The 12,388-nt window shown below is 31.6% G+C and overlaps 1 protein-coding gene across 1 annotated transcript; it reads left to right on the forward strand.

Moving 5' to 3' along the window:
- Positions 1 to 4,670: 4,670 nt before the first annotated feature.
- Positions 4,671 to 6,689, forward strand: LOC145563204 (transcription factor MYB92-like). The gene is made up of 3 exons (XM_081623643.1): positions 4,671 to 4,897; positions 5,070 to 5,199; positions 5,710 to 6,689. The coding sequence occupies exons 1-3, from the start codon at positions 4,765 to 4,767 to the stop codon at positions 6,458 to 6,460; spliced, it is 1,014 nt and encodes a 337-aa protein (XP_081479769.1). The 5' UTR covers positions 4,671 to 4,764; the 3' UTR covers positions 6,461 to 6,689.
- The last annotated feature ends 5,699 nt before the right edge of the window (positions 6,690 to 12,388 follow it).

Consider the following 12,388-nt stretch of genomic DNA (forward strand, 5'->3'; position numbering starts at 1 on the left):
CATGTATCTCTTTCATTTACTCTCCATTTAACACCCACAATCAATCAAATTCGTCCAAGTTTTCATGCAACCCTCTAAAGTAGCAAACACGAGTAATTAGGAATGGAGGTAGTATAAATTCGGTTGTTATGTGATAAAATTTTATTATACTTGCATATCTGAAATTGCTACCATTTTGATATTAATGAAATCCCTTTTCTTCTAGTAAAAAAAAAAAAAAAATAAATAAAATAATAATAATAATAATAAATAAATAAATAAAATGCTACCATTTTGATATGCTTGTACTTGGGTATTATTTTCTATTGGTGAAAAAAATACATATAAGTCATCAACATATAAAGCTGATATTTATATAATTTGGCCTGGGAAGGTTAAATATGCTGTACACTTGTACATAAACAATACACTTATTTATATTAAGTACATTATTTTTTTAATAAATTGTCCTTCGTATGTGATATTATTGCTTTACTAGCAAGAAAATACAACATTAAATACTTCCATATAGTCGGCAATTAAAAGTGGAGGGAATAGTAACTGACTAACTACTTCTGTTGTCGTAAATCTTGTGCCCATAGCAAAATAATTCAAATTAAATAATTAATTGATCAAATTTTCAGAAAGAATCATGGCTGCTTTATTTTTTCGCCGTTGGTTCTTCGACTTTCAGTGGCTAGCTTATTGCCAATGATCGATGTGTTGCTAATAAAAATACTTTAATATTTCAGCTCAATTTATAAAAATAACCCCATACCAACAAAAAGGAGGTCTCGGGTTCGAGCCTCACCATATGTAGAAACTCTTGTTGGGAGATTCACTCACCATAAGCCAAGTGTTCTATCTGAGTCGGATCCGGATGTGTAATTGGAGCTAATCTCCAATAAACCGGATGGACAACCTTAAAAAAGTAAAATAAAAATAACCCCCTAAATTAGTAAAATGTATCGGCCTATATCTTGGCCTATTTTAATTTTGAAGGATAAATGTAGCATACTCTCCGTAATAATTAGGGACAGAGAGGGACTATTACATTTTCCCTCAACTGTACTGTTAATTCGGAACTCCATAGATAGTACGTGTAGCCGTTGGTTTAATCATCTAGAAGAATACACTGCACCTTTAAATTAATTTTGTTTTGAGTTATATTACTGTACTAGCTATTTGGTTACATGCGGTACGCTAGGTTGTTGCATTGAAATTAAAGTATCTTGTTGAATAAGCTACTTGACCGTAATATAATATTGCTAGATTTTTGGAGATATCAAGTCTGATGAATCTCTTCTTCCATGCAGAGACAAAGGAGAAGATGACAAGGCCATGCATTGACGAAACTATTGTGTGTTACGGTCTTCAGGTGAAAGAACTACGTTGTTTCTATCTATTTAACTATTTTACTATTACTTTGCTTTGCAATTTGATAATAATATGGTAGAAATTTATTAGCAAGTTTGCTGCACCAACTTCTTGCTTACCACCTTCATTTTTCAAGGTTGATCAAATGTGTCACATGCATCCAACTTCAAATATCTTTTCATGTGTGCTAATTTAATTTGTACCAAGTATAATTTTGTTATTATACATACGATGTGAATTATTAACCAATCTACATGTTTACACTAGCTAGTTTATTCAATTTGGGATAAAGGTATGTATGTTAGGACTTCACGGATCATCCTGGCTATGGAATCGACCAAGTTAAAAAATAGGTGGACGTATGTTGTACTCCCTCAGTCCCTTAATTAGATTCCTACTTCTACGTAGCATTTATTCCTCACACAATAGAGCGAAGTAGGAATCTAATTAAGGGACGGAGCGAGAGTAGTAGTAGTAGACTGGTAGTAATATTTAGAGACAGAAAGTCCTACGAATTGAGTGGTAGTATATATGATTATAGATTTGTAGCTGAGGTAGAGGTTTTCTCCTGGTTGACGCAGTGCAATGAAGAAATCTGCAATATTAATAACTAGGGAGTCGAACGTTGACTTCTTTAGTCAAGGGGATAGTCAAAGGCTTATTAATGGCTGGCTTGAAAATAAAGTTTAAGCAAGCAAGGTATTATGAGTATCAGAACTAAAAGTATATTTAATCATGTACGATTTAAATTTACAAATAACTAATTGTTGTAAATTCATACATCTATATACTCCACACGGCTAGTTATGAGTTCATTCGTATTCAAGGTTTTCTTATTCCGTTGCGTAAATAGTAAATGAGACAAACATAATAAACAAATGTAATACATTTACTTTTTATCACACCAGACCAATATATAACTACGTGTAGAAAACGCGTTAGAACAGTTTTGTGAGGTAAGTTATATATGTTCTTCTATTCACCACACCAATATGCATATGCCTAATTGCATATTTGAAAAAGAATAAACCTATTGATTCTAGAAAAATATGTGCCTTGAAATGTGTAAAAAAAAAAAATAAAAAAAATAAAAAAAACACAAATGAGACAAACACAAGGAATTGAAATGAACGCATTATTAAACTTTTATGGAGTTTTATTATTTATTTTTATTTTCTAAAGGATGAGTATTTTCATCAATTCTTGGCTCAATCACCACACGTGTACTTCTTTATTTTTATTTGAGCAGTACGTGTACTTTTAATTAAAACAATAAAATGATCAATTTTGGTTAAATAATAGCCAATAATTTAGCTTTGCCTTTATTAGGTGTAATACAACATAATAGGTGCAATAATTAAATTTGACGAACGATATAAAAAAAGGAAAAAAAAAAAAAATCTTCCTCTTTGACCATCAAATTTTATTAGCTAGCTGAAAATTACTTGGTATACTCGTATCAGACTGAAACATCATATTCATAAGCAACTTTCGTTTAATTCATTGGTACCCACCTGAATTTCTCTTTTGAAACCTTACCTAAGTTCTTGGGATGTTGCTTTTGGATTAAACGAAGATTTCCTAGTTTAATCCCACTAGTGTAAATGATTAGTTGCTTATAATATATATTTACAGATGATTAATTACACTGATTCATATCAAATGCGCCGCTTGTCAACTTTCTAGATAGCTTAGCTTAATTAGGTAGCTTCTTAAACAATTTCTCCTTCAATAATATTTCTTGATTTATAAAGTTTTTTTTAATTAAAAAATGTTAAAGGTAGATACATACTAAATATTAATAACATCAAAACACATGTATGTGTAATTTTTGTCATAACATCTATTTCATTCGGAACTGGTATATATTACTCAGCCTCTCTATGAAAATTTGTGTAATCAACTGGTACATGTGTTGATTGACATGTGAATAATAAATACGGAGTATGTTTGTAGAATAAATATCATATAGAATATGTTGAATTGAAGAACATAAGGTCTTCATAGACAATAATCATATCAAGATATTGACCATTATATTGTATACTACATATATGGTAATTTTCTTGTTTTCTTTGTTTTAGATAAGGCAAAGTTTAATCTTAAGATAGAGAAGACTGATTTAAAATTTGCGTAAATGAGAGTGAGGAATAGCTCAAGTGGTTAGAGTTTCTCTCCCGATTTCAAGAGATTTTGAGATCGATTCTTACCCCATCCTTTGTGACTCTCTAAACAAAAAAAAAAAAAAAAAAAAAAAAAAAAAAAAAAAAAAAATGCATTGAAGAACATGGACCGGGTGAACTTATTGAAGAGCTATGGTCCATGCAATTAGTGACAAAGAAGACGCAAATTTCAATTGTTACGTGCATGCATGGAGGGGATCGGAATTTCCTTTTTTATTTATGAGCCACGATTGGTCCACGATGAAGGCTATATTTGTCATTCTATTTTTCCTATTTTATCCATCTCAAAATTAGAGAGTTATATAATTCATATTACATTCAACTGTTTTTTCTTATGAGTAAACATGTTATTAATGTACCATTAAGACATAAAATATCTACATAAGAAAACATTCTTTTTAGATTGGATAAAATTGAAAGACTTTGCTTCTAAGGCTATTAGATGGATTCTCAAAGGAGACGTACATGACTAAGACTCCCTGAAAATGAATCGATCCTAAAACCATCACCAAACGCGGTTAATTTAATAGTCATAATTAATCAACTAAACTAACTGACCACAAATTTTAAACTTTGTTGACAATTATTTTGACTAGTAATGTGAAATCTATACATGTCGATGAAATACGGACTATTTTGCAATTATTAGGCGACTAAAATAACAAGTATTAATGTAAAAATCAAATTTCCAAAGATATTTTGTTAAGAACCATAGATATTGTACGGAGTAGTAAACAGTTTCAAATTATAGCTATTCTAGCTTTCATCATATGATGAAATTGTTAGCCATTCAATTTAGTTATTACTTACTTGTTTCAATTTCAAAAGTAGCAGGTACATACATGAAAAACGTAGACTAAATACGAGTAATTAAAGTTCAAAAATAAGAACTAGGGTGGTGGCTAAGCTTTGATTAATTTTAAAGAGGGTTATAATAGTAATTTTAACTAACATAGAGAAGAGTAGTGCTGGTATAGACAAGCCAATAAGAAGGCCCCACGTAGTGAGTTAAATTAGCAAATAAAAAAAAATAGAGAAACGAGTGAAAGGAGTGTCTTGTGGTTGTGTATATAAATAGTAATCCATAGTTGTTGGTAGGACTCCAAGGAGGCAGGCAGCCAAATCATTTTTGTAGGAACAAGCAAACAAATTAAATTATACACTGAAAGAAACAATAAGAAAGATAATATTATTACTAGTAATAATAAACATAATTATTACTAGTATGGGAAGATCACCTTGCTGTGATGAACTTGGTCTGAAGAAAGGTCCATGGACTCCTGAGGAAGATCAGAAGCTTGTCAATTACATCCAAAAACACGGCCATGGTAGTTGGAGAGCTCTTCCTAAACTTGCAGGTAGCTATCCCTTAATATCGTCGTGTTCGTGTTAAATAAGTTAATCCGTTAAAAATATGCTAACTTTCTTTAGCTAGGACCATAAAAGACGTAGTATACGTACTATTTTCAAAGTGTGCAGGTAACAATATCCAAAAATGTGTTCATATTGTGAAGTTTGGTTTTGTTTCAGGTTTGAACAGATGTGGAAAAAGTTGTAGGTTAAGATGGACAAATTATCTAAGGCCGGATATTAAGAGAGGCAAATTCACACCCGAGGAAGAACAAACCATACTAAATCTCCATGCTATCCTCGGTAACAAGTAAGTCTTTTAATTACTCATAATTTCAATTTTCTCTAGCTTTCTTGATTTTCTATTCAAGCAGTTTGATGATCAAACTTTCAAAGTATTTAAAATGAGAATTCTCTTATTTGAAAAAAAAAATATCTAAATTCCATTTTCATATTTTTTGTTAAATGCGTTACAGTTAATTAGTTCTTTTAAATTTAAATTTGATGATCCTTCATTTTATAATGTGGATACTATACCTTTTTTTTTTTTGGGTGAAAATCTGCGTACAACCTCCTTTTTTCTAAGAGCATAGCTCGGAAATTAAAATTACAAACTTTTTTCGGGGATAAGGATCATCAAATGATATACGACATATTAGTGGATTTTAAATAGTAAAGCTTAATTGGTTAAAATTCTAGGATGGTACACAAAATTTGGGATCAAATCTTATCTATATAATTATTGTCTTTGTGGCTCTCTTTATACCCAAAAAATGTTTAAAATTACATACTTTCCCTAATATTTAATTCTCATGTTTAGGTGGTCAGCAATTGCAAACCATCTACCAGGACGTACAGACAATGAAATCAAGAATTTCTGGAACACACACTTGAAGAAGAAGCTGATTCAAATGGGATTCGACCCGATGACCCACCGCCCTCGGACCGACATATTCTCAAGCTTGCCTCACCTGATAGCCCTAGCAAACCTTAAGGAGCTAGTAGAGAACAACTCTTGGGAAGAACAAGCTGTAAGACTACAAACTGAGGTGGCTAAACTTCAGTACTTGCAATACCTTTTTCAGCCACCTACTAATTATCCCATGCCTAACCTAGACATGGACACACTTAACCTTTTAAACTCTCTACCCTCAGCATTTTCTACCAAGGATAATAACAATAATAATTTTAACCATAACCTAAATCCGGTTTTGAATACCGCGAATTTGGATAGTCCAAACCCTTTTGATGCTATCCATGATCATTTGCCAAGTCTAAAAACCCTGGAAACACCAACTAACTTTATCAACAAAGACAATAATAATGTTATTAGTTTGGTTAATGATCAAGATCAAGTTGTTTTTCATCATCAGCCTTGTGAGTTTACAGTCTTAAGCAAAGGGGAGAATTCTCCGACTTCTCCTTGGCTTCCTTCTTCGCCTTCTCCGCCTCCGGTAACCACGACCGCCACCTCGGCCCCACTTATAGATGGTTGCAATACTACTTCTGCTACTAGTTTCTGGCCTGATCATCTCCTCCTTGAAGACTCCTTGTTTAATGATATTCCTTAGTATAGTATATTAGTATTTAAATTAATATAGTACTCCGTAATTTTTACATAGCATATTTTGGATTATTTTCATATACTGAGTCCTGTGAAAAGTTAAAGGTCTGTACTATATTTGCACCCTTAATTAGCCTATTCCTGTTACGGTGTATAATATAATCTAGTACAAATATACCCCTTTGAACTTCATTGATCATCATATTATGGTGATTATATGATATATATAGATCAGATAGCACATACTGTTGGTATGAATTATGGGTTACTTTTTTTTTGGAAAGAATGAATTATGGATCACTAATTAACTAAAGTAAACATGATTTGTGTATACAGAGATTAATCAATATATACCTCTTTTTATACTAAATCAATATAATTAATTATTAAGATTACATTCGTTTTTTATTTTAATTTTTTTTTTTACATGAATATGTAAATATGTAATTATGTATGCTAGGGTCTGGGTGTATGACCGAGTTGCTTTTAACCCACCTAGCTCGTGTATACACAGATGCCTATGAAAATACATCCATGAATCACTCCCTTTGCCCTAGAGAGATTAATTGCAACTAAAAGCACGGCTGCAATACACCATAGATTTGGGGGGGCGTTTGGTTCAAACAATGGTATGAGTTTGGAATGAGGAATGAAACCTGGGTGGTATGAGGTTGGAACTTGATACTTGATTTCATATGTTTGGTTTTTATCTAGGAATGACAATTTTCTTTTTAATTTTAAATCTAAAGATATGGCTATGAGCCATACCCACCTCCCCCCTTGGGTTTCAAAAACCCATATCTTAGGAGTTTGAGGTATGAGTTTGAAAAATGAAATTTCTAGAAACACAAGATATGGGTGTTAGTCATTCCAAACCCATACCTTATACCTAATATGCTTGAACCAAACACCCTAAAGAGGATTTTTTTTCTGAAGAACTACCTTATACAATTTAGTTTTTTGTAAAATACTACCTTATAAACACTAAATGTTGTAAGAAACTACCTAATAAAATACTTAATGTTGTAAGAAGCTATTTTTTGCCGGATTATTGCATTGAATAAGGGACGTTTAAAGACCCAATCAATCAATTTTTCTCCTTTTCCTACTCAATTTCTCCATAGCCCCCCTTGTAACCCCTAATTCCCCTTCTCTTTCATTGTAAAATCAAACACATGATAGTAACTTACCGCATTTGGTTTTTATAAGATTGTTTTTCACAAATATGATGTATATAAGGTAGTTTTTTTTTTTTTAAAAAAATAATAATAAAAAAAAATATTCTAGATTTAATTAATAAAAGGCGGAAGTGTTAACACCTCGGCCAACTATGATTCTATATACTCAGTATGTCTTAAATTACCTTAACATAGTGTCGTATACTTAATACATAATACGAATGACCAATTTTACTCATTTTAATTATTGTAAATTGCTGTTTGTCAAAATAAGAAAATTATTAATTGTTGGGATACCATTCACACTAGTAATATCTTTAGGTGCAAATTCGATCACTTAATTAGTGATTTGGTAGCAAACCACTTTTTACTTTATCTTAATAAAAGTGATTAGTCTTCCAGTCCAGCTATATGCCGAGAGTAGTCTACATCATATCACACAGATTTGAGGTGTTAATTAATTCGAGTACCACTTATAAAAATGGAAATATGTGGTAGACTAAAAAAAGTTCATTATAGGTGAGAAGACATTATGAAACTTCAAGCTTGGGCAACATGTATGAGCAAACAAATATAGCACGGCTAAATAGTATACTTCGCATTAAGCTACTTTGTATAATAATAATTTCGTATAATCAGGTTTTCCACTGCTCAACAGCTACAAAGTTCATCTAATTAAGTGGCTGAATGCATGAGGCATTAAGGCCGGATAACAAGCGTACGTATTCATATTTAAAATATATTGCATCTACTAAAAAATCATGTTTTGATACTAAATAAAATTAGCAATAATATTATATTATCATATGTTGTTAATATGGTCTAGATCATCAACAATCAACATTATAAGGAGTTCAATTTATATTCATCTTAGATCTTCTATAAGATAAGATAGAAACTAATGTAGTAGTATAACCTGTTTTTTTAATAGTCCGTAATTAAGAATTATTCTCCATTCAGGGACGTTGGGATAGATATATAGTTTAAGAAACTTTGAGTGAGATCATTTAATACATTTGTTTAATGTTAAAAGGTGATTCCTTTTGATTTTTTTATGTGGTCGAAATTGTTTTCCAAAAATCAATTGGTCATGAAAGAGTGGAGAGGAGGAAAATAGTTTTAAATTAGTGGTCAAATGTATGCAATATTTAGTAACGTGTCAATCATTTTAGGACGGACAAAAATGGGAATTGTATCACTAATTTTAAGTGAAAAATTAAGTTAGGTGTATACGTTATTGTTAGGCATATATATAACTCAATTCCTCATACATCCAATTTCATTATATATACTCAATTTGTGTGTGTGTGTGTTTTTTTTTTGAAGTAATATATATTTTGATCAAACTCGCATGTATATGTCGAGACACGTACAAATTTGACTACTAATTTATTTATCTAATTATATTGATAGATAGAGTATAAAAATGGATTCCACTCATTTACTCCGAACCTTACTTTTAAGTGGAATATTTCACGTTGGGTGGTCACACCACCGTGATACGAGTATCTTAAGTAAAGTTTTGGACTTTTGTTTATGTTATAATCATATAATGTTAATACTAGTAGGCCAGGTAGTGTTACCACGTATAGAATAAATTTCCTGAATAGCTTCCCAAATTAGTCACCAACCACCATATGTTTCTTCAGTTGCTGGTAAAACGGAAAAGGCCGCAAAGATGCATCATTTTTTCATTGATGAAGAATGATGTCTCGGATCGGTGTACTCATTTACACCTTTATTTTACATTAAATAGATGGATTTTTTTAACCCTAATCTAGAAGACCCTATTTTAACCATACAAAATTAATACGTAGATAATACAGATGATAATTTATAGAAACTTAAGCGATAAACAAGGTCAAAAGCCAACTAATCTGCTAGCTTAGTAGAACTGTAGAAGCTACTTTAAGCTCGCAATTAATTCATCAGAGTTTTCATCACCAGTGAAACACAAACCCATGTATATATTTCTAATTTTCTATGGCTTTACTCCATCTCTTCTCCCTACTAGCTACTGTCATCGTATCAAAGAGAGAAAGTTGACTCTTACGTTAAAGTCAAAAAGGTGACGTTCAAGGATCCACTAATGATATGAAACAAGGCCCAAAGTAGTTAGGAACATACAATTTGACAACATAAAATATACGGTGTGATAAATTACCTTGACTTGTGTACTATTTACATTCCTACCTAATGAAATGAGATCTTGGCTTATCTTAGTATTTTATAAAGTCTTTACTTCTCATTCTGATGATTTAAGTTTGCTATAAATTTGATGTATAAGGATATATGAAGTAGAAAAAAGAGACTTATTCCATAATAATGTAAAATCAGGCTGTTAAATTTGTCTTGATACATCTTAAAAAATGATTTATGATTCAAAATTTTTGCTGAATGTAGGGTAATAACTTTTATCTATAAACCTTAAATAACTTTTATTTATATCAGGATAACTTATATTGGGTAACTTTATTTTTTATTTATTATAGTGTAATTTTTGACCGCTTTAAGTTAACTTTGAATGTATTTCTTTACTATTAAGGTTTGCTATAAAATCTCCAAATGAGGAGAGTCAACTCTATACCAGCTAGCCAAAAATGAAGACCACAATTTGGAAGCCTATAATATGTATGATAATATTATATGATAATATTATATGATAAATTAATATCTTGTTAATATGCGTTACGTTGTAGAGGCCACTATCTATGATTTTAAAACTTTAACTCGTACGGACTAAATGATTTTAAATCAAATTTAACAGCAATAATTTGCAACAATCAACAATTTTGGATCTTTTTTGTGTTTGACTTTTGTCACCTAAGCAAAGTCAAATTAAATTAACTGCACCACCACTGAACAACTAGAATAACCATACACTTATTATGAGTATTTTGAAGTAGTTATTTACATTAAAGAAAAGCCCTATTGGATCCAAAAGCACTTTTAAATGCTCTTAAACGTGACTTTTTCTTTTCTATAGTTCTTAGGTGTCAAGTCTATTATGTGGCCTAGCAAATTTGCAAATAACTTCGTATAACAATATCGTAATAATGATACTCCCTCCGTTTCATAATGTTAGTCTCATATACTATTTTGGGCGTTTTAAAAAGATATACCCATATTGAATATGTTCTATTTTTAAATTATTTTTTTTTGAAATTAATTGGTTGTGAATTGATGACTTAACTCTAAATAAGGAAATCTCAACCTTGAATTTTGCAATTATGACTCATGTTTTCTAAAAAAAAAAAAAAAAAAAAACTTAAATAAGGTAATGTAATTATGAATTATTATGTTTTTATTTTATGTGATTGATTCCATATGGGACTAACATTATGAAACGGAGAGAGTAACATTTAAAAGCTCGGTCATTACATTCTAAAACAAGTAAAGAGTCACAAAAGACGTGGAAACGTAGACATAGTACACTAGTATTTGATTCCGTAATATATGTTGAACAGTGATAATATAACTATATTTTCGCATTATTATTCATTGCATGGTAACCTTTAATTTATGAGTGTTGTTGAATAAAAATGTGACTCATTACTTTATTTAATGGAGAAAAATAAGTCATATATGATTCTTTTCTTGTCTTTAATAAAGGCAATTAATCTGATCTCCATTATTGTTTATTTTTTGTTGTACGTCGTTACACTTAATCCCCCTCCTCAATTTTTATCAGTGTACTTGAGTTGATTTATATATATATGCAACCTCAGATGTACCAGTTGAGCATAAAATTATGTTTGTTTGGAATCTCATCCCCAAAAGTCCATTTGTTGATTTTGTGTTAAGTCAAGCTTAACACAAAAGTCCATTATGTTTCAAAAAAAAAAAAAAAAAAAAAAGAAAAAAAGAAAAAAAAACCGATGAATGGGATTAATACCTTGACCACACACACTAATCTCGTAGTTATTTATTCAACGACATGTTTAGCATACTTTTATCCTAGTTTTTAAAGTATGTACATTACTACGAAATATTCATTTAATTTTCAGTGCGTTTCCGGTGCGGCACTAGTAACCCCTCCAACCAAGTAACCCCTGACCGGACCAAGTAACCCCTCAAGTAACCCATCTAGTAACCTCTCAAGTAACCCCTTAATTAACCCCTCCGACTTAGTAACCCCTGACCGGACCAAGTAACCCCTCCGACTTTGTAACCCCTCCAGTAATCTCTCAAGTAACCTCACTTAAATAACCTCCTAAGTAACCCCCCAAGTAACCCCTAGTAATCCCACTTAAGTAACCTATTTAGTAACCCCTTAAGTAACCCCCGACCTACCTATCTAGTAACCCCCGACCTAGTAACCCTTGACCCACCACCACCCCCAAAACGCCACTAGCCCCACCCCCAATACGCCATGCCACCACCACCACCATACACCAAACCCACAAACAAACACAGATCCAACCGAACCCACAACCAAATCGTTAAAAAAAAATTAAATCGAACAAATACCTTTAAAATTAACAATGGCTTCGAATTTCACTTCATATATGGCTAAAAAGACCAAATTCGACCATGAAAACTCTAGATCTAGTGTTTTTATGCCCGAATTTGGCCTTAAAAACCTTTAAGTTGTTTTCCGACGACGGAGTACGAGGAGCTCACGGAGTACGATGACGGGTTGGTGGAGGACATGTGTTCTTCCTTTGTAATTGCAGGTGGTTTGTTTTGCAAGTATGCTGCCCTTTTTTGGAGAAAGGAGGAGAGAGAAAGAGGAGATAGCTTGGTGAAGGGGGTAA

This window comes from Chenopodium album, chromosome 10 (assembly GCF_948465745.1).
Source record: "Chenopodium album chromosome 10, dcCheAlbu1.1, whole genome shotgun sequence".
In the NCBI taxonomy this organism is placed as follows: Eukaryota; Viridiplantae; Streptophyta; class Magnoliopsida; order Caryophyllales; family Amaranthaceae; genus Chenopodium; species Chenopodium album.